The following is a 21,303-nucleotide window of genomic DNA, read 5'->3' on the forward strand; positions in this document are numbered from 1 at the left end:
GCTTTCTCTCACGTACGTGGTGAGTGTGAGAGAGTGGCTATACCTGTACACGAGTATGCAGGAGTCAATAAAACTCATTTCCGAGCCTCGGTGAGCATTTTAATGGTGAAATTCGTTGTTTCCACATCAAAACCTATCATTTTAGCCCCCCAATAAAGATCGAAAAATGGCCGGCACTGGGGTGACACATAGGGCTAAAAATAGGCAGTGGGTTAAATCCAGCAACAACATTCAGTGAATTTGTCCAAGTATTTCGTTGCAGTACATTCCATTACATGGTAGTCATTCCTAATCACAGTAACACTGTAAGTAGTATCTCGCATTTATACGGAAGTATGCTTCCCAGCTTTGAACAATAACAAAGCCAGCCCAGCTGACTGACCCCGGGTGTCGTCTGCAAGGAGAGACATGCTGGAAGTTACCATTCCGCTCAGTGTGCATGCGCTGAATGCCCTTTTAGCTGTTATGCTTAAAGTATCTGCATGTTACCTCAAGTATTGTGCCATTTATCAACAACATTTTATCAACTACATGTGTCAGGAAGATGGTTGGATGTCTTACTGACCTAGAGATACTTAAAGGTCGATATATATATATATATATATATATATATATATATAGATATATATAGATATGTGTGTTACAGGCAGATTGTGAAATTGGTCATTTCATGAATTAAGGTTATTTAAGTTAATTTAGGTTAGGTTGATCTAAGGTAAAGTTAGGTTAGGTAAGGTTAGTTTAGGTTTGGTTAGGTTAGGTTAAATTAGGTTAAAGAGAAGGGAACGGTAGCTTCCAGCATGTCACTCCATGCATACGACACCAGCTGCATGATTCACCCTGTGCAGTATGGAGCCAAATTCGTTTGAAAAATGGATTGTTGCACATCTTAAGCAATACTTAAGACAAAGATCAGTGCCTCATTCGGGATAGTGTAAAGGAAAACTAATACTGCTAGTGAGAAACTCTTGAACATCCTGATATACTGGATCAAGTTGAGCAAACTGATGGCAAGAGCGTAGGTGAATCGAAATGGACTGCTTGTGTTAATGGGAAATTACTGGTATTCCCAGATCCCCATTTATTAACAAATTGGGATGATAACCCATTTTCTATCCAGTCAGTAAAATGTCTTGAGCATATTGCATGGAATAGCATAGCCTTCCATCCTACATTCCGTTTACATTTCATCCGCGACTTAGCTCTAGAATGATAATCGTGCACCTGGCAGCGTGGGAGGGATCTGCATGAAGATTCCTCATTTCATATCATGGCCAATATATATCAATATTCACAGACAGTGACATGCGTTTATATTACCATTTACAATCTTATCATAGTTTCTGGGTATATAATAAGTCACTTTAGTAACCACTGGCTGTTATGGAATGTGTGATAGAGCCCTAAATTGGTATATGTTAAATTTCCTTACAAATTTTGCAGTATTCGCACAAGGATGACATTCTTTAATTAATATTAGATACTGCATCTTTATATATACGTTGAATAATAAAAGTACTTTCAAGTATAGTTTAAGCTAAGGAACAAGAAAAAATCAGTAGCTGATTATTCTTTACTGTCCCTTGTCCCCATTTTCTGAGAACGGCACTACGGACACCTGGCGGGCTAGACCGTGAACTAGAATTCGTGAAGACTCTAATTCTGTACCAAAATTATCATATTAATATAATACAAACGTACAAGAAGGAAACGTTACCTTCCTGCAGAAGAACACGAACACAACCTTGGCAGATGGATGAGAACTTGGTCTGTCTCAACGTTTTGTCAGAGAACCAGTAAGGTAATACAGCCATTGCAGCGATCACGGCCAGAAGTGCCATAAACAATGAAAACCACACTTCAAGTTTCAAAGGCAGTGCGAAGCCCCAGGGATCAACTTCTGGATTTCCGCGACGAACAATGATTCGGTTGTGCCACACGGTTATAGGGAAGGTGTAGTCTGCCACTCTTGACCTTGCGTAGGTGATTTGTAAAACGCTCAGGCTGAAATTCGCTTCCTGAAATTGTTAGAGTTTTCATAAGTGTTGAGGCAGCCAGGGAAAACAATGATAATGTTCTATTTCATGTTTTTAAACAAGGTCACTTAGTTTCAGGATAGAATATGCCATCATCAGACCCTTGGACATCAAAATATCCACACTTACTAAATGTTCAAACCAGTATCAAACTATCACCGGAATAAACAAAATGTCACAAAAAATATAATAAAATAGCACCTGCTGTACATAACTAAGGTAAGGCAAGAGCAAAGATTGAATTCTGCTGTCTAAAATATGACCAAACAGATTTTGAGGTTCTTAATTGAAGTCTCCATTAATCTGGCTTAAGACTTATGACACTTGAATGACTCCACGCTAAGACACCCAGGTATACATTACATGCATCATTACCATTATATAATCCCAGTACACCAATCATCAGTTTTCGGTCTACACCATGCCTATGGAAAACCTCCTTATTCTTAATCCACGTTTTCGATATTAAAATTTTCATAATAATCTTACAATGCTCCTCACATATTTTGTCCACATTCTGTCTTGCTGCGGCAACCTAATGCACACATCCCCTACCACCTGTCAAAGCCTGCTTGTCCATCACTCGACAGACATTCTGGTAAATTCTTTATCGTCTTCATCATTTTTCTTTCATTTAGCTTTCCTACAACACTCAGCTGGCTTATCCTACAGTAATGTTTGCACTCACTTTGTTCACCTTTTTAAACGAGAGATGGTGATTGGGAATACGCTGTTTGAGATATTTATAAGTATACATGGGTGAGACAGGAGGGTGGAAGGGTTGTTGATAGAGCCTTGATGGACTATGTGGTTGTGTCTAGGAATGTAATAGGAAGATTGTTGGATGTGAGAGTTCTGAGAGGGGAGGGTGGAGATATGTCTGACCACTACCTGGTGGAGGGAAAGTTAAGAGTAGGTAAGAGATGGGTGAGAGCTAGGAGGGTTAGGTGTGGCAGGGAGGTTTTGAAAGTGAGTGAGTTGGATAAAAGAGAGAAAAAGATAGAGTATCAGGAGAAATTGAAAGATGAGTGGAACGCAGTGAAAGATCGGGAAAATGGCAGCGTGGAGGAGGAATGGCAGTTGTTTAAGAGTGCTGTGGTGGGGCATGCAGAAGAGGTGTGTGGTGTGAGACGTGTGTGTGGTGGTGTAAGAAAAGGAAGTGAATGGTGGTGCGAGGAAGTAAGTATGGCTGTGGCTGAGAAGAGACGTGCATATGAAGTGTGGCTGCAGAGGAAGGATGAGATGTCATATGAAAGGTATAAGGAAAAGAGGAATAGAGCGAGAAGGGCTGTGCGCGATGCTAAAGTGGCAGCAGATGAGAGGTGGGGTAGGCGGCTGACAGAGAATTTTCAACAGAATAAGAAAATGTTTTGGAAGGAGGTGAAAAGGGTGCGAAAGGGAGAGTCTGGGAAGGAAGAACGAGTAAAAGCAGAGGATGGAAGGATGTTAATTGAGATGGATGCAGTTAGGAAGAGATGGGCAGAGTATTTTGTAAGATTGTTAAATGTAGAGGAGGAAAGGGTGGCTGAGATTGTGGCAGATAGAAGAGTGCAAGGAATAAATGTGTTGGGAGAGTTGAATGATTCTTTGATCACGAAGGAGGAAGTGGAGAAGGCAGTAAAGGAGATGAAAACAGGGAAAGCTGCAGGTATGGATGGGTGTGCTGTGGAATGCCTGAAGGGTGGTGGAGTGACTATTGTTGACTGGTTAGTAAGATTATTGAATGTGTGCTTTGAGAAAGGTATGGTGCCAATTGACTGGGCAAGTGCTTGTGTGGTCCCGTTGTATAAAGGCAAGGGTGATAAGTATGAATGTACTAGCTTTAGGGGTATAAGTCTGTTGAGTGTTGTAGGTAAAGTGTATGGTAGAGTGTTAATTATGAGAGTTAGAGAGGGTACAGAGGGAGTGATTAGTGATGAGCAGTGTGGCTTTAGGAGAGGGAGGGGATGCGTTGATCAGGTGTTTGCTGTGAGACAAGTGTGTGAAAAGTATTTAGCGAAAGGCAAGGATATGTTTTGGGCATCTATGGATTTAGAGAAAGCGTATGATAGAATTGATAGGGAGGCTTTATGGACTGTTTTAAGATTGTATGGACTTGATGGTAGGTTACTAAAAGGGGTGAAAAGTTTTTATGTAAATAGTAGAGCGTGTGTAAGAGTGGGAAATGCTGTGAGTGATTGGTTTCCAGTGAGAGTGGGGCTGCGACAGGGATGTGTGATGTCGCCTTGGTTGTTTAATATTTACATGGATGGTGTTGTAAGGGAGGTGAATGCAAGAGTTTTAGGTGGTCTGAGTCTGGTAAATGTTGATGGAGGAGAGTGGAATCTGAAGCAGCTGCTGTTTGCAGATGATACTGCACTGGTGACTGATTCAGAGGAGAGATTGAGACAGTTGGTAGAGGAGTTTGGAAGGGTGTGTGAAAGGAGGAAATTGAAAGTAAATGAGAATAAGAGTAAAGTGATGAAGTGTACGAGGTTGATAGATGGTAGTGGGATGAATATAGTTTTGAATGGTGAGTTGCTTGAGGAGGTAGATTGTTTTAAATATCTAGGGTCACATGTTGCTGTGGATGGAAGAATAGATGCAGAAGTGAAGTTTAGAATAAATGAAGTAGGAAAGGTGCTGGGAGGAATGAAAAAAGTGTTAAAATGTCGTTCGCTTAGAATGGATGTAAAGAGAAGGCTGTATGAGGGTGTTGTGGTACCGACTGCATTATATGGGGCTGAAACATGGAATATGGGTGTAGCAGAGAGGAAAAGTTTGAATGTAATGGAGATGAGATGTCTGAGGAGTATGTGTGGAGTGACGCGTATGGATCGGGTGCAAAATGATGAAGTGCGAAGGAGAACTGGAGTTGTTCGGGAGATGGCTGGTAGAGTTGAGCAGAGGGTGTTGCAATGGTTTGGGCATATGGAGAGAATGGATAATGAGCGATTGGTGAAAAAGATAACTAGATCTGATGTGAGAGGTGTAAGACTGAGAGGAAGACCACGAATAGGATGGAAGGACAGTGTGAAGAGAGCGCTGGATGCAAGAGGGATGTCTGTTGAGCAAGGAAGAGTGGCTGTGCGTGACAGAAATAAATGGAGAGAAATTGTGAATGAATAAGTGATGACGCAGCTCTGAGGGGATATTCTCCCGCATTTGGTCTGATCAGGTAGTCAGGTCAGGTGCGGGTAGGGGGATGGGTCTGTTATGATGTGGCAGGGGTAAACCAGTTCTGCTGTCGGGCCCTGCTGTGGATGTCACTGATTGCATTGCGCAGTTGACCCTTGTGCAGTGTGATGCGGTGAGGATCTGTCCGTTCTCCCCTTTGGGGCTAAGATGCGAATGAATGTGTTTGAATGGATGAGTAAATGGAGAGTGAGTCGTCCTGTCTCGGCTACCTCCCTTTCCTTGGGGGAAGCAGCCTAGGTATATAGATAGATAGATAGATATATGCAAACTTCTTCAGCTTCACTGGGAAACCTGCACTCATGTTGATTTCGGGCATATTTCTGACAGATCTTTTACTGACCTCTCTCTGTTACATTATTATTATTATTATTATTATTATTATTATTATTATATCCATCTATATACCTAGGCTGCTTCCCCCAAAGAAAGGGGGGTACCCGAGACAGGAATAAACACTCACAATTTACTCGTCCACAAACACATATTTATTCATATCTTAGCCCCAAGGGGAAAAGGGACAGATCCTCATCACGCTACACACCATGAGGGTCAACTGTGCAGTGCAGTCAGAGACATCGGCAGCAGGGCCAGACAACAGAGCTGGTTTACCCCTGCCACATCACAATGGATCCATCCCCTTACCCTCACCTGACCTGATCAGCTGATCAGACCAAATGCAAGAGAATATCCTCTCAGTGCCGCATCACCATGTATTCATTCATAGTTTCTCTCCAGTTATTTTTATCACGTGCAGTCACTCTTCCTTACCCTGCAGATAACCCTTTTGCATCTAATGCTCTCATCACACTGTTCGTACATCGAATTTGTGGTCTTCCTCTCAGCCTTACATCTCTCACATCCGATCCAGTAATCTTTTTCACCAAGTACTCTTCATCCGTTCTCTCCATGTGCCCAGACCATCGTAACACTGCTCAACTTGATCAGCCATCTCCCGCATAACTCCAGTTCTCCTTCACACTTCATCATTTCTCTCTCGATCCATATGCGTCTCTCTACACATACTTCTCAGACACCCTCTCTGCTACACACATATTCCATGTTTCAGCCCGATATAATGCAGTCGGTACCACTGCATCCTCATACAGCCTTCTCTTTACATCCATTCTAAGCGAACGACATCTAAATACCACTTTCATTCCTCCCAGTACCTTTCCTACATCATTCATTCTTAACTTCACTTCTACATCTATTCTTCCATCCATAGCAACATGTGACCCTCACTACTTAAAACTCTACATACCTCTTTCATTCCTCCCAGCACCTTTCCTACTTCATGCATTATAAACTTCACTTCAACATCTCTTCTTCCATCCACAGCAACATGTAACCATAAATACTTAAAACACTCTTTTGCCTCAAGCAACTTATCATTCAAAACTACGCTCATCCTCTTACCATCTACCAACCTCCTACACTTCATCACTTTACTCTTATTCTCATTTACTCTTAGTTTCCTACTTTCACACACCCTTCCAAACACCTGCTGTCCAATTTCTCCTCCGAATCAGCCACCAGTGCAGTATCATCTGCAAGCAGCAGTTGATTCAGATTCCACTTTCTACCATCAGCATTCACCAGACTCAAACCTCCACCTAACACTCAATTATTCACCTCCCTTACAACACCATTCATACAAATATTAAACAACCAAGGCAACATCACACATCCTTGCCACAGCTCCACTCTCATGGGAAACGAATCACTCATTAAAATATTATAATTTTTATTATTAATAAAATATCAGCACAGAGAAGACAAGCACCAAGGAGAGACCACAGGGAGGTGCGGAAAGGGTCTGAGCCAAACGGCTTATGTCTTCTGTCACCAGACGCCGCTCTTTCCCTTAACAGAGCCCCTGGGAAGTATACCACCCCACCACACTACTCTCGGGCCAGACAAGCACTCGCCAGGATCGGGGTGGGACTTCTTCCTTGACAGTCTTTGGTAGAACTGCGAAAACGGCCACTGTACTCACTGGGGAGAGGACGGCTACTGTACTATAATCTACCACCCCAAGCAGGATTGCAGCGGCGTCCACTGTACCTGCCGGGGAGAGAACAGCCACTGTCCTTTCCTCACCTGCAGCCTCCGCTGGGAGCAGGACTGTGGCAATAGCCACGGTACTCGCAGGGGAGAGGACGGCCACTGCCCTTCTCTCACCTGCTGTCCCAGGGCAAGGCAGAACCGTGGCGTCATCCACTGTACCTGTCGGGGAAGGAACAACCACTGTTCTTTCCTTGCCTGCTACCCCCATCGGGAGCAAAACTGCAGAGGTGTCCAAATTACACGCCAGGGAGGGGACGGCCACTGTCCTCCCATCACCTGTCCTCCCAGGCAGAAGCAGAACCGCAGCAGTGCCCACTGTGCCCGTCTGGGAGGGAACATCCAGTCCTTCCCTTATCTACTGCCTCCACAGGGAGAAGGACCACAGCAATGTCCACTGAACTCGCTGGGGAGAGGATGGCCACTGTCCTTCTCTCACTTGCTGTCCCAGGATCCAGCAGACTCGCGGCGGTGCCTACTGTGCTCATCAGGGAGGGAACAGCCACTGTCCTTCCCTCACCTGTCGCCCCCACAGGGAGCAGAACCATGGCGGTGTGCAGTGTACCTATCAGGGAGTGAACAACCACTGTCCTTCCCTCGTCTGCTACCCCCACTGGAAGCAGGACCGCGGTGACGTCCACGGTACTCACCAGGGAGGGAACGGCCACTGTCCTCCCCTCACCTATCCTCCCAGGCACAAGCAGAACTGTGGCGGCACCCACTGTGCCCATCAGGGAGGGAACGTCCACTGTCTTTCCCTCATCTGCCACCTCCACAGGGAGCAGGACCGCTGTGACGTCCACTGTGCTCACAGGGGAGAGGAGCGCCACTGATCTCCTCTCACCTGCTGTCCCAGAGTCCAGCAGAAATGCGGCGACGCCCACTGTGCCAGTCGGGGAGGGAACGGTCACTGTCCTTCCCTCGTCCACTATCCCTGCAATGTCCCTCAAGGGTAACGTCCCTTGCTTGCCTCACTCCTCCAGAGGCCGAGTGGGGCTCCCCTCTTGCTCTTCCTACAGAGTTAGCCCCCCAGCGGAGTTGCAGCTGTAGAGGATTGGGAGTGGCCCTGTAGTGAGCCTGGGGATACGCTCACTGCAGCCAGTGCCTCTGCATTGCCCCTCACTGCTGAACTCCCAGAGGCAGCCCCTGACGGCCTTCGACCAAAGTGAGGCTGCAGTCCCCAGCCACCCAGGGGTGTCCCCAGAGCTCCCAGACAAAACCTTCCCAGCCCAACCAACGATCAGCCCTCCTCCAGGAGAAGGTGCAGGAAAACACGCCTGCTTGCACTGTTCAGCCCCAGTTCTGAGGGCTGACGCACTCACTGAGGCCCCACCAGGGAAAGGCCTCCCTCCACACCCCCCAAACTGGACGTCCCGGCCCCTGACGGTGGTCCCATGCCTCCTGTGAGAGAGCATGCCTGATGGGACCCACTCCCACACCTGGACGACACCTGCAGCTGCCCAGTCACCTGTAGCCCAATTCGGGTCCTCTGTGTTCTTATTAGTCTGTTCATTGTATTGTGTCCAGCACTGTATATCTTTGTGGTAATATACGTGTAAGGTTGGTTGACCTGAGTTTTTATGCCCTGTTCCTCTAGTTGCATGCTCTAGACCCGGTCTCAAACGGAACCCCAGATCAGTCGCTCATGCTCAGAGAGCAAGGAGTTCGGCTCTGGGTATGTAGCATAACACTGATGGCTGGTGGTGGTTCTTGATCCGGTCAGAGAGAAATGAGGAACGAATGGGAAAGTCTAACAAAATGGCCGCCAAACCACACATACAATTGCCAAAATTCGACCCTGAACAGTGCGACTTAGACACGTGCATGTGCATGATTAAACTGGACATCAGATTCGACCAAGACAGGGAGAAAATAGCAGTCACTCTACCACACTTGGGAAAAGTGGTGTCAATCATCGCCACGAAGATCGTCCTGGAGCTGACATGGGAGCAGTTCATGCAAATCGTGACCCAAGCAGTCACACCATCCATACAGAAATTCGTTGCCTTATCTCAGCTCGACATGCTCACCTACAATGGCAACCTGGATGACCCACTCATCCAGGCCACGTGACTCATCACTGCCACTTACCTGGAGACCAACACGGCCACCCGGGATCATCATATCTATAATACCCTGTTGAGGATCCTCCCCAGAGCCATGAGGGAACATTTCACAATCTATGACACAAAACGAGACCTCGACAAGACATCCAGCTGGTTAGACACCTAGCCACTCACACCACCCCACAACACATCGGAGCAATCAACAAATTTCCAACACAGAGGGCACCACACCCCAAACTATGGATGCTCCACACCCATGCAAGTCCTTCAACACCACCCATTATACCCAGGGCATTTCCTACCAAAAGGTGCCCTGCCCTTAAGGAGAATACTAACTTCATTTCTATCAGCCCATGAGAATTCTCCACCTGTTTTCACCGATGCCTTATTCACGACATACGTGAACAAGTAAAAGCTGCCTGGCACAGGCCAACCACCCTAGGGCGCCGCAAAGTCTCCTCCCTAAGTGATGAGTGTTCCAAGGACAATGCGCACCTGCTGACTACGATGAACCCATGGAAGTGGAGCCTGAAGTAGAAGACGCCCCACAACAGTTGGATTTTTAGGACTGCCCCTGCACCTCCACACGGTGGCGGGTGCCACTTTGCAAAAATACCTCCCCCCAGTCTTTTTTTATTTATAGATAATGAATGGAGGAAGGAAAAACAAAGGGAAAATAAATAAGTCCATGTGCCTAAAGGCATCCTCCATTCATAAAATATTTATAACAACTGGATTTTAATTGAAGTGGATTAAATGTTTGTGGGAAACAACTCCCAGGAAGTGAATTCCAGAGAGTAGTATTTCTGGGGATAAATGAATTTTGATAAGTAGAGGTTCTGCATTGCGGGGGAGAGAGTGTGAATCCATGGGAGCTCCCAGCTGCTCGTGTACTTCGGGAAACAATGTGAAGGGGAAGCACAATTGAAGCTAGTTCATCAAAGCACTTACGGTAAAAATCTCGATAAAATAATGCTAAAGAAACAACAGTGACGTGGCCTATAGTCCTACTGGACCCAGGTTCAAATCCCAGCTGGGGCAGGGAACTGTTTAAGGATTTGAATTTCATAAAGGGCAGACTTCACTGATCTACCATAAGACCCGCCGACATGTCGTAAAAATACCCTCGCTAATACCAATACACCAGTCCTGAACAAGACAGCCCTACCATGTATTCAATATGGACTGTGGGTGTTAGCGCCAGAGTGGTGATATGTGGAGGTGTAGCAGGACTACTGGGCCTTGGGATAGGCAACTGCCCCCGAGAAATGGGCCCTGAAGCCTTTGCCCAGAGTCAGACACATAAAAGAAAAAAATCTCTACGTACTGATAATGGAGGAAGGTCCTGCGTAATGGCAGGATTATTGATTAATCTAATGGCTTTATTTTGAATTTTGTCTAACTGCCTCAATGCAACCGCTCCACATCCACTCCACAGTGGTGAACAGTATTCGATCTGAGAATGCACATGACTTTTGTATGTTGTGGCCAACTGCTTGTTAGTGAAGAACTCACGATCTCCGTACAGAAGTCCCAATTTTTTATAAGCATTATTAGCAAGGGATTTAACATAAGCTGTCCAGCTTAGGTTAGGGTTTAGAGTAACACCTAGGGTATCAATTGTAGTGGAAATGGGAATATTGACATCATTTGAAATTATATGAGAGTCTAAGGGATTCTTTCTGTTGGAAAAATTAATATATTTAGTTTTCTGAACATTAGATGAGACCAGATTTGTTTCTCCCGAATGATTAATTTTAGAAAGGTCCTGGTTCAGAGATATTGCTGTGTTTATTTGGGAATTTATAATATCAAATTGTGTAAAGGAGGTACTAAATGTGAAAGAACTATGAAGGGTCGAGTCATCAATGTAAGAGTGTATTGGGTTGTGAGTGACAGATAGGAGGCCATTTATGTGAGTGAGAAAAAGGGTTGATGCCAAAACTGATCCCTGAGGTACGCCAGCATTTATGGAATGAAACTGAGAATAAATTCCATCTACCATGACCCGTATTTTTCTATTATGAAGGTAAGAAAAATTAGAGGAACCAGTGATGCAAGGCCATAGTGTGACATCTTAGACATTAAGGCCCCGTGCCATACTCTGTCAAATGCTTTTGATATATCAAGTGCTGTTGTGTGTGTTTCACCGTGTTGATCTATTGTTTTGTTAATCTGACTGGTAAGAAGGCAAAGAATGTCTACAGTTGAACGTTTCTGTCTAAATCCATACTGCCGATCATTGATTAATTTATTGATTTCTTGATGTTTGATTATGTGTTTGTTAATTAGTGTCTCAAAAACTTTACCGAGAATGGAAGTTATTGTAACTGGTCTATAGTTTGATGGATCAGAACTTGCCCCCTTTTTAGGAACAGGATGGATATTTGATTCTTCCCAAGAGTCTGGAAAACTTGAGGTACGGATGCATAAGCGGAAAATTTTTGCCAATACAGGAGCCAACACTGAGGAGCAATTTTAAAGTACTATCGAAGGAATTTCATCTGGACCAGTAGCTTTATCTGCTGAGAGATTCTGTAATACTGTACAGCTTGTACGTATCTGGTGTGAATCATGAAAGGAGGTATTTGAATGGAATCAAAATCAAGTACAGGAATATTGTGATTATCTGTATTTAGGGTTGAGTTTGTTGAAAAAATGTCAAGAAGAAGATTGGCTTTTCCACGTGGGTCACTTACTTGATTTCCATTGGGGAGTCCCTCCCAGTCTGCCCCGTCGTAGTGCCATTTAGTCACCACGACAGGTTCAGTGCAAGAGGGTGAGCTAGGTGTTAAACTGGTGGCTTGAATCAGACAATGATCCGAGGATCCGAAGGGTGACTTCACTTTGACATTATAATTATCTGAATTGGTTGTTAGAAACAAGTCCAATTGGTGGGGATTTTGATCGAGGTTGTCTGGTAAACGGGTGGGTTGACTGACTAACTGGGTGAGATTAAATGAGTCTGCAAATAGCTCACATTCAAGACCAGAGTCATCAATTCTGGCTTAATAAGTGAGCCATTCAACATTATAGACATTAAAATCACCCAGAATAGTAATTTCTGATGCAGTATTAATGTTGAGGACACTTAGCTGTGAAGACAGAGAGTCAAATAAACTCGGCTCTGGAGGGGCATTAGGGGAACAATAAACACAACAGAAATACTTAATTTTACCAAAAGAATTTAATTTGTATATGGAATAGTCGAAATGAGGACAATTAAATTTAGTAATCTCCTCCAGGGCAATTTCTGATTTAGCAAGGCAACATACGCCTCCTTTGGGTCTGATATTTTGAATCAAGATATAACCAGGAAAATTAAATCTAGCTAAATCAGAGGTGGAGCTTACTTGTGTCTCTGTCGAAAATAGCATATCAGGGGATTCAAACTGGAGGAAATTTTGAACAGTTGATGTTGGAGTGAAGTCCCTAATATTGCAAAATAAAATTTTAATGCACTGAGAAGCAGATTTAGTGTGCCGCAACACTGGAGGTGGCACAGTCGCTTGATGACGACCGGGAGGGCCCTGTGCAGATGATCCAGCCTGCCGGTGGTGGTCACCCGAGAAACCACCGCACAAATTCCCAGTATAGCAGCAGCCATGGTTCTTTTTATGGGGGGGAGAGCAGGGATGTGTTGTGGTATGTGTATGATATGTAATGACAAGATCGGTGTTTTATGGAGAGAGGATAGCTGGCTTAAGGCAATGTCATATAATGTGGATGTGTGTTGTGTAATGAGACTGAATGGGGTAAAAGTGAGGCTACTGGTCGACATGGGATTGGCCAGATCCTGCCTCTACAGTCACTTCTACTCCCGCCATGCCTCAGCTTTCTGCCCGCTTCTCCCCACTTCAGCTCACCTCTTAGCTGCAGGGGATGGCCCCCTGCCAATACGTGGGGAAACCCGGGCCCCTGCGTACCTATACCCACCAAAAAGTATCAACCCAGCACAAGTTCATTATCTTTGACTCGACCTGCCGTGCCTACGACAGCTACTTAGGGCTGGATCTCCTGCAGAAGGTAGGTACCAACATTGACTGTCACAAGCGACGTTTCCACTTCCAGAAGCCCCCAGACCCCCCCCTCCCAGCCACACTGCACATGCACACCTCCACCTTCTCCCTCACCCTGTCCCCTCCCTGCCATGTCTTCTACCTTGCTCCCTATCCCTCCTACCTCTCTCTCTTCTCCACACACCACTTTCCCAGCTACCATTACCTCCTCCCTTACCATTCCCCCTCAGCACGAGACTGCCTTCATCTGAAAAGGCCCACCGGAACCTCCATCCTATTCTCTCCTAACCTGCCTTCTGGAACCATCTCCTCCTGTCTGCTGTCCCCAAACCTCCTCCTTCCCCTACCTTGGGGTGCTATGCATTGCCAACATCTCCACCGCCCCCTCACCCTCCCAAGAGGATTAGTGGTCAGTGAACTGGAAGAAGCTGAACTGTGCATGCCCCCCCCTCCTCCCCTGCCACCCTATCCCCCCTACCAGAACACCTCTCACCACACCAGACAATCTCCAATGCCCCCTCCTGGACTTCCAAAACCTCTTTTCATCAGGACCAGTGGACACTAGCCACACCACATACCTGGGATATGAAATCCACACCACAGGGCCATCCATTCGTCAACCATCACAGCATAAAAACCGCAAGCAACGGGCTGAGGAATACCGGCAGGTACATGAAATGCTCGATGCTGGCGTCATATCTCCATCCACCAGCCCTTGGACCTCTCCAGTCGTCCTAGTTAGAAAGAAGGATGGCACCATGTGCTTCTGTGTGGATTACCGGCAACTGAACGACGTGACCAAGGATGCCACCTCCCTACCCAGGATAGATGATTCCCTCAACTCCCTGTATGGAACGTCCTTCTTTTCCACCCTGGATCGCCAATCAGGATACTGGCAAGTCCCTGTACACCTGGAGGACAGGGGGAAAACAGCTTTCTCGACCAGCAACATGAAGCATTATGAATTCAATGTCCTTCCCTTTGGACTTTGCAATGCCTCCACTACGTTTTCCTGGCTAATGGAGTCAGCTCTCAGTGGCCTCACCTGGGAAATTTGCCTGGCATGCCTGAGTGATGTCATCATCTTCAGCCAGACATGGGCCAACCACCTTCAGTGCCTTAAGCAAGTTTTCATCCGCATCCAACAGGCCGGACTTAAGCTCAGGTTGTCAGAATGCATCCAGGCTGAATGGTCCATTCCTTCCTAGGACACGTCATCTCTATGGAAGGCATAGCACCTGACCCTGACAAACTGCGTGCTATCGCAGACCTCCCCCCACCAAGAGATGTCCACAAAGTCTGCGCCTTTATCAGGCTCACGTCCTACTACCGTCGCTTCATGAAAGGGTTCAGAAACATCGCAAAGCCCCTCCACGACATGATGAAAAAGGGTGAACCTTTCACCTGGACAGATGATCGCATTACAGCATTCCACACCCTCAAGACCAAGTTCATCACTGTTCCGATCATTGCATTCCCTGACTACACCCTGCCCTTTCGCCTGTACACTGACGTATCCCTAGTGGTGATCGGCGCCGTCCTTGCTCAGGTCCAAGAGGGATGACAACACATCATCGCCTGTACCAGTCATTCCCTCAACCAGGCAGAGAGAACTACACCGCTACCAAATAAGAATGCCTAGGCATCATATGGGCATTGGAGAACTTCTGAGCCTAATTGTTTGGCACTCACATCACCATCATAACCGATCACCCGTCCCTGCAGTTGGTACACCAGTCCCAGACCTGCAATGCCCAGCTTATTAGGTGAAGAGACACTCTCGAAGCATTTGATTTCAAGATCGCATACCGGCCTGGCAAACTACACATAAACACCAACGCCCTGTCCTGACTGCCCATTAACTCCATCAATGTCGCCACCAGCCTTCTACACCAGGGGCAAAACAAGGATCGCCCCAATTAGATACTATCCCAAGTATTTTCTAAGCTCCTCGAGCACGACAACCACCTGTTCACCCAGTCTGGGCATATAGTGCTTTACCCTGACACCATCCTTGATGCAATGACCCACTTACACTCGGATAACAGCATTCATCTCAGCATCATGAAACTACTGCAGATATTTAATGACATGTACTGGACACCCAGCCCCTCCAACCTGGCCAAACAAGTCATTCAGGCCTGCCGGACCTGTGCACTAGGCAAGGATATCACACGAACGCCTGGCCCTTCAGGGAGCATCACCGCCCATAAGCCATGGCAACTGCTGTCTGTAGACATAGTCAGCCCCCTACCACTAACGTTGGCTACAAATACATCATAACCTTTGTGGACACGTACTCAAAATTCCTGATCGCCTGCCCGGCCAAAGAACACCATGCTGTGGTTGTGGCTGACGCCCTCGTCTGCCACGTCTTCCCCTACTTCAACATTCCCCAAGCCCTTCACTCAGACAACGCTCTGGAATTTACCAGCAAAATATGGAAGGAACTCACCACCATCTTTGAATACCAGCTCTCCCACTCCTCCCTCTACTGGCCCCAAAGGAACGGGATATGCGAGAGAAGCCACTGCACCCTCCTCAAGCAGGTGCAGGTCAGGATGGAAGAAACAAGAAATGGAGACTGGCCAGCCCACATAAAAATTGTACAGTGGGGAATGAAAACCTGTCCCTGGGAAGACGGTGTTACCCCTCACGATCGAGTGTTCGGAGAAACCCCCCTCCTCTTACCCCTCCGACACCACCTACAGCCCCCCTCCACTTGCCCCACATCCCACCCCCTTCATCACCTCAAGAGCTGACTGCAACACCTGCAAAAACACCAAGACCTTCAACCTGATATCGCCCCCACCAGTTCCTACAAGCCAGGGGACTCAGTCATGGTAGTCCAACTGCTGGTCCCAAACAAGCTATCACCATGGTTCATAGGACCATGTACAATTGTCAACGTTCCCAACCCCTACCAAGTAACAATCCAGTACCACAACACCCTGTGTACGTACCACAACCGCCACTTGCGTCTTCTCTGCCCTCCACCTGCCACTTCTAAGTGATGCCACACTCACTCCACCCAGCACGCTGCGCCACCACCCACCACCCCCGGCCACACACCTGATTCATGCGCCTGTTACATCATGCCATCGCACTCCTCATCCTCACACACTTCCCATTCCACAATCACGTCACCCACCTTACCCTCCATCTGTTCCACACCGTCCCCACGGACTTCCGACGCACCCCCAGCAACCTCATCCCCAATTCACAACCCGCTGCCACACTGCTACTACAAGACACAAAAGCCCCACCACCAATCCAGGAGACCCCCCACCCACCCCCGACCACCCCACCATATGCTTGATGCTCCACGTCACCTACACCTGTCCTGACCACTGCCACTGCCACACCCACACACTCCTCTTACCCACCCACCCCTTGTTCCACACCCACGTCCTATGCCAGATCCCAAACCAGCTCCTCATCCTTGACCACCACCACCCCCACCTCCTAGTGCAAGAACTCCACCACCCAAGCAAAGCACATCCCACCTCCACCTGGCCGTCTCACCACATGGCCCCAGCTCCTCGCCACCAGCACGTGTCCACACCACTACCACTACCAGATCCGGCCGGCTTTCTTGCCCACTAGCTAGGTACACATCCATGCCCCCATCCACACCCCCAACACCACCCCAACCACTCGCTTCCACCCCTCCCACACCAAACACATGCCCCATAACCCTAAAAATACATCAGGCACAGTGGAAAATTCCAGTGGCCAAGCCCACCAGAGCAAGAATTAGCACGTCCCCAGTGACCTCATAAAACCCAGGCCGTCTCACCCGTCTCCAGCATTTAACTGGGAGTCACCATCCAGTCACCATGCTCCATGCCTCCAGAAATGAAGATCCAACAGGTGATCTGGACCCCAGCCCAGGGTAAAAAATACCGTTTTCGGGAGACACCACACCTCCTGCGAAGAACCCCACAGACCTTCACTCTCGACGTAGTCAACAACCCGCACCAGCAGCCAAACCTACTCACCCTCCACTGGGCCTCCTTCACCACCTTGTGCCGACCCACCAAACTGCCACCTCTGACACCTACCACCTCCAGCCATGGGGACTTGACTTTTCTGACCACGATGGTGGTAAAATACCAGCACCACAGGAAAGACCAGCAACAAGGGGAGACCACAGGGAGGTGTGGAAAGGGCCCTAGCTAAATGGGCATACATCCCTTATCACCAGGCGCCCCTCTTGCCCCCAACAGAGCCCACGGGAAATATGGCACCCCGCCACACTATTCTCAGGCCAGACCAGCACTCGCCAGGATCGGGGTGAGACTTGTTCCTTAATGGTCCCAGGTAGAACCATGACAATGGCCACTATACTCATCAGGGAGAAGACGGCCACTGTACTCCTCTCATCTACCACCCCCTGCAGGACCACGGTGGCGTCCACTTTACCTGCCGGGGATGGAACGGCCACCATCATTCCCTCACCTGCAGCCTCCACTGGAAGCAGGACCACAGCGACAGCCACCGTACTCGCTGGGGAGAGGACGACCACTGTCCTCTTCTCACCTACTGTTCCAGGGTCCAATGGAACTGTGGCGGTATCCACTGTACCCGCTGGGGAGGGAGAGGCCACTGTCCATCTCTCGTCTGCTACCCCTGCGATGCCCCTTGAGGGTAGCGTCCCTTGCTTGCCTCACCCCTCCAGAGGCTGAGTGGGACACCCCTCTCGCTAGCTCCCCAGCGGAGTTGTAGCTGGAGAGGATCTGTAGCAGCCCTGTAGTTTGCCTGGGGATACACTCACTGCAGCCAGTGCCCCTACATTGCCCCTTGCTGCTGGACTCCCAGAGGAGGAGATGCCGCAGGCAGTCCCTGACGGCCTCTCGACCAAAGAGAGGCCGCAGCCCCCGGCCACCCAGGGGCACCCCCAGGACTCCTGGACAAGATCTTCCCAGCCCAACCAACGAGCAGCCCTCCTCCAGGAGCAGGTGAAGGAAAGCACGCCTGCTCGCCCAGTTCGGCCCCATTCCTGAGGGCCGATGCACCCACCAAGGCCCCACCAGGGAGAGGCTTCCCCCTACACTGCCCAGCAGCCCACACCGGATGACCCAGCCCCTGACGGTGGTCCCATGCCTCCTGCAAGAGAGCATGCCCAACAGGACCCCTCTCACACCTGGACGATACCTGCAGCTACCCGGTCACCCTAGCCCAATTTGGGTCCTCTGTGTCCTTATTAGTGTGTCTAGTCTGTACATTGTATTGTGTCCAGCATTGTATATCTTTGTGGTAATATACGTGTAAGGTTGGTTGACATGAGTTTTTATGCCCTGTTCCTCAAGTTGCATGCTTTAGACTTGGTCTCAAAGGGAACCCCAGATCAGTCGCTCGTGCTCAGAGAGCAAGGAGTTGAGCTCTGAGCACGCAGGATAACAATTGTTATTATCATTATTATTATTATTATTATTATAAGGCTGCAAAGACAATGGGTGAAGAGATGAGGGGGAAGACAGGAGGACACAGCTCCCGTGAGAAGAGTGTAGAAGTTGCAAGATAGTGAGAAAATGGCAGAGTATAAGAGCGTAGTGGAATAAAGATTGGGAAGGTATGAGTTAGAGCAGATGGTAGAGGTGGAAGATGTATAAGACATTCACGGCAGAGTTCGGTGCAGCGTGTGAGGTGGTCTGTGGAGTGAGGAGGAGATGCAGGGGTGTACAAAGGACAACATGGTAAAATGATGAGGTGAAACGAGCTGTGGAACAAAAGAAGAAGGCATATAGTGAATGGTTAGCGACTAGTGTTAAGGGAGAAGATGAGAGAGAGAAGAGAGAGGTGTATGTGAAGGGAGAAGGGAGGTGAAGAGATTGGTGAAGGAGAGCAAGAAAGTGGATGAAGAGTTTGGGAGGAATCTGAGTGTAAAACGGAGGGAGAGTAAGAAATTGTTTTGGAAAGAGGAAAAGAAAGTAAGACAGTGTGAAAGGGGAAATAATAGGGGAGTGAAAGATGGGAATAATAGATTGTTGGTGGAGAAGAGAGAGGAACTGAGAAGATGGAAGGAGCACTTTGAGGATTTGTTGAATGTAGAGAGTGACAGCAGTGCGAATATAAGTGGTTGGGGAATGGCTGGGAGAAGAAGAGATGAGAGGTTGGAGGAAGAGATCAGCAGGGCAGAAGTAGTGGAAGCAATGAAGAAGATCAAAATGGGAAAGGCCCCAGGAATTGATGGAGTGTGTGGTGAAATGCTGAAGTATGGGGGTGAGATTGTGTTGGGGTGGATATGGAAGTTGTGTAGATTGGCTTGGGAAGAAGGAAGGGTTCCAGAGGACTGGAAATCAGGTATAATTGTTCCTTTATACAAAAGAAAAGGGGAGACAGAAGTATGTGGTAACCATACGGATATTTGCCTTCTTAGTGTGACTGGAAAAATATATGGTAGAATACTCATTGATAGGGTTAAGCATATAACAGAGGAGCTAGTTGGAAAAGAACAAGGGGGATTTAGGAAGGGAAAAGGGTGTGTGGCTCAGATATTTGTTCTAAGATGTTTAGTGGAGAAGTATCTAGAGAAGGGAAAGAGAGTGTATGCTGCCTTCATGGACTTGCAGAAAGCTTATGACAGAATAGACAGGCAAGGTATGTTGAAGGTAATAAGAATATATGGAGTGGAGGGGAAATTGTCAAGTACTGTGAAGAGTATGTACAAAGGAGCTAGGGCTACGGTGCGAGTGGATGGTGAGCTGAGTGAGTCCTTTTGTCTTAATGTGGAAGTGAAACAGGGATGTGTGATGTCTCCATGGCTGTTTAATATATACATGGATGGGGTTGTAAATGTAGGGCAGTGGATGTGGTGGTGGCTCTAATGAATGGGGGTGAGATGTGGAAGATTCCGGTGTTGCTGTTTGCTGATTCTACAGTGTTTTTGACTGAAGATGAATGGGAGTTGCAAGGTTTGATGAATGAATTTGCGACAGTGTGTAGGAAGAGGAATCTGTAAGCTTAATGGAAACATGAGTAAAGTTTTGGTGTTTGAGAGGAATGAAGTCACAAAGAATGCACAGAGAGGTCATGGTGAGGATATGGAGAATGTGAGTGCATTCAAGTACGTGGGTAGTGTGGTGAGTAAGAATGGAACTTTTGGGGATGAAGTGTTTGAAAGGGTACAGCAGGGAAGGAAGGTTGTTGGTTCACTGAAAGCAGTGATGAGAATTAGGGAGGTGAGTATGGAAGTTAAGAAGTCACTGCATGATAGTATTGTGATCCCTATCCTGACGTATGGAAGTGAGGCATGGACCTTGCTAGAGGGGAACAAGTCAAGAGTGAGAGCAGTGGAAATGAGTTACTTGAGAGGAGCATGTGGAGTGACATGGAGCGACAGGTTGACGGATGAAGAAGTGAAGGAATGTTGTGGGGTGGATGTGGATGTGGTTGAGAAGGTTAGGAGAAATACACTGAGGAGATTTGGATATATGGAGAGAATAGAGAATGATAGACCGACTAAGAGGGTGTATGTAGGTGAAGTGGAGGAAGGGAGAGGGAGGGGAAGACCGAGGATGAGGTGGAGGGACGGAGTTGAGAGGTATATGGGGGAAGGAGGTGTGAGATGGGGGGGAGGGTAGTCAAATAGTGGGTGGCAGAGCGACTTGGATGCGTTTTGTCTGCGGCACCATTTGCGTGATTAGGGCGTTGGGCTATAGATAGATAGATTATTATTATCTCTGCATCTACCTCATCCTCTGCTGACTTCCCATTTTTCAGTCTCCCCACTGCATTCTTCACTGTTGCCAATGACACATTCTCCAGCACCACATTCCTTTTCAATGTGTCATAAAAACCAGTAATGACTGCCACCACTCATCTCTCACCGTTTAAGTAGATCATTGTTTCAAAATTCTTTCCTGGTTCTTCTTAATTCTCTCCCATTTGTCGGTGTTCCTGCCCTAGAAATCCTTACTCTCATATTTCCCATTTGTT

The 21,303-nt window shown here is 47.4% G+C and overlaps 1 protein-coding gene across 1 annotated transcript in view; it reads right to left on the reverse strand.

The window, feature by feature from the left end:
• Nucleotides 1-21,303, reverse strand: part of LOC145412364 (putative glutamate receptor) — a 123,263-nt gene that overhangs the window by 19,489 nt on the left and 82,471 nt on the right. Inside the window, exon 7 of the mRNA XM_080282253.1 lies at nucleotides 1,718-2,018. Within this exon, the coding sequence (XP_080138379.1) occupies nucleotides 1,718-2,018 (301 nt within the window). The remainder of the gene's footprint in view (nucleotides 1-1,717; nucleotides 2,019-21,303) is intronic.

This window comes from Coenobita brevimanus, chromosome 93 (genome assembly GCF_032717465.1).
Source record: "Coenobita brevimanus isolate Jiangsu-jjx chromosome 93, ASM3271746v2, whole genome shotgun sequence".
Classification (NCBI taxonomy): Eukaryota; Metazoa; Arthropoda; class Malacostraca; order Decapoda; family Coenobitidae; genus Coenobita; species Coenobita brevimanus.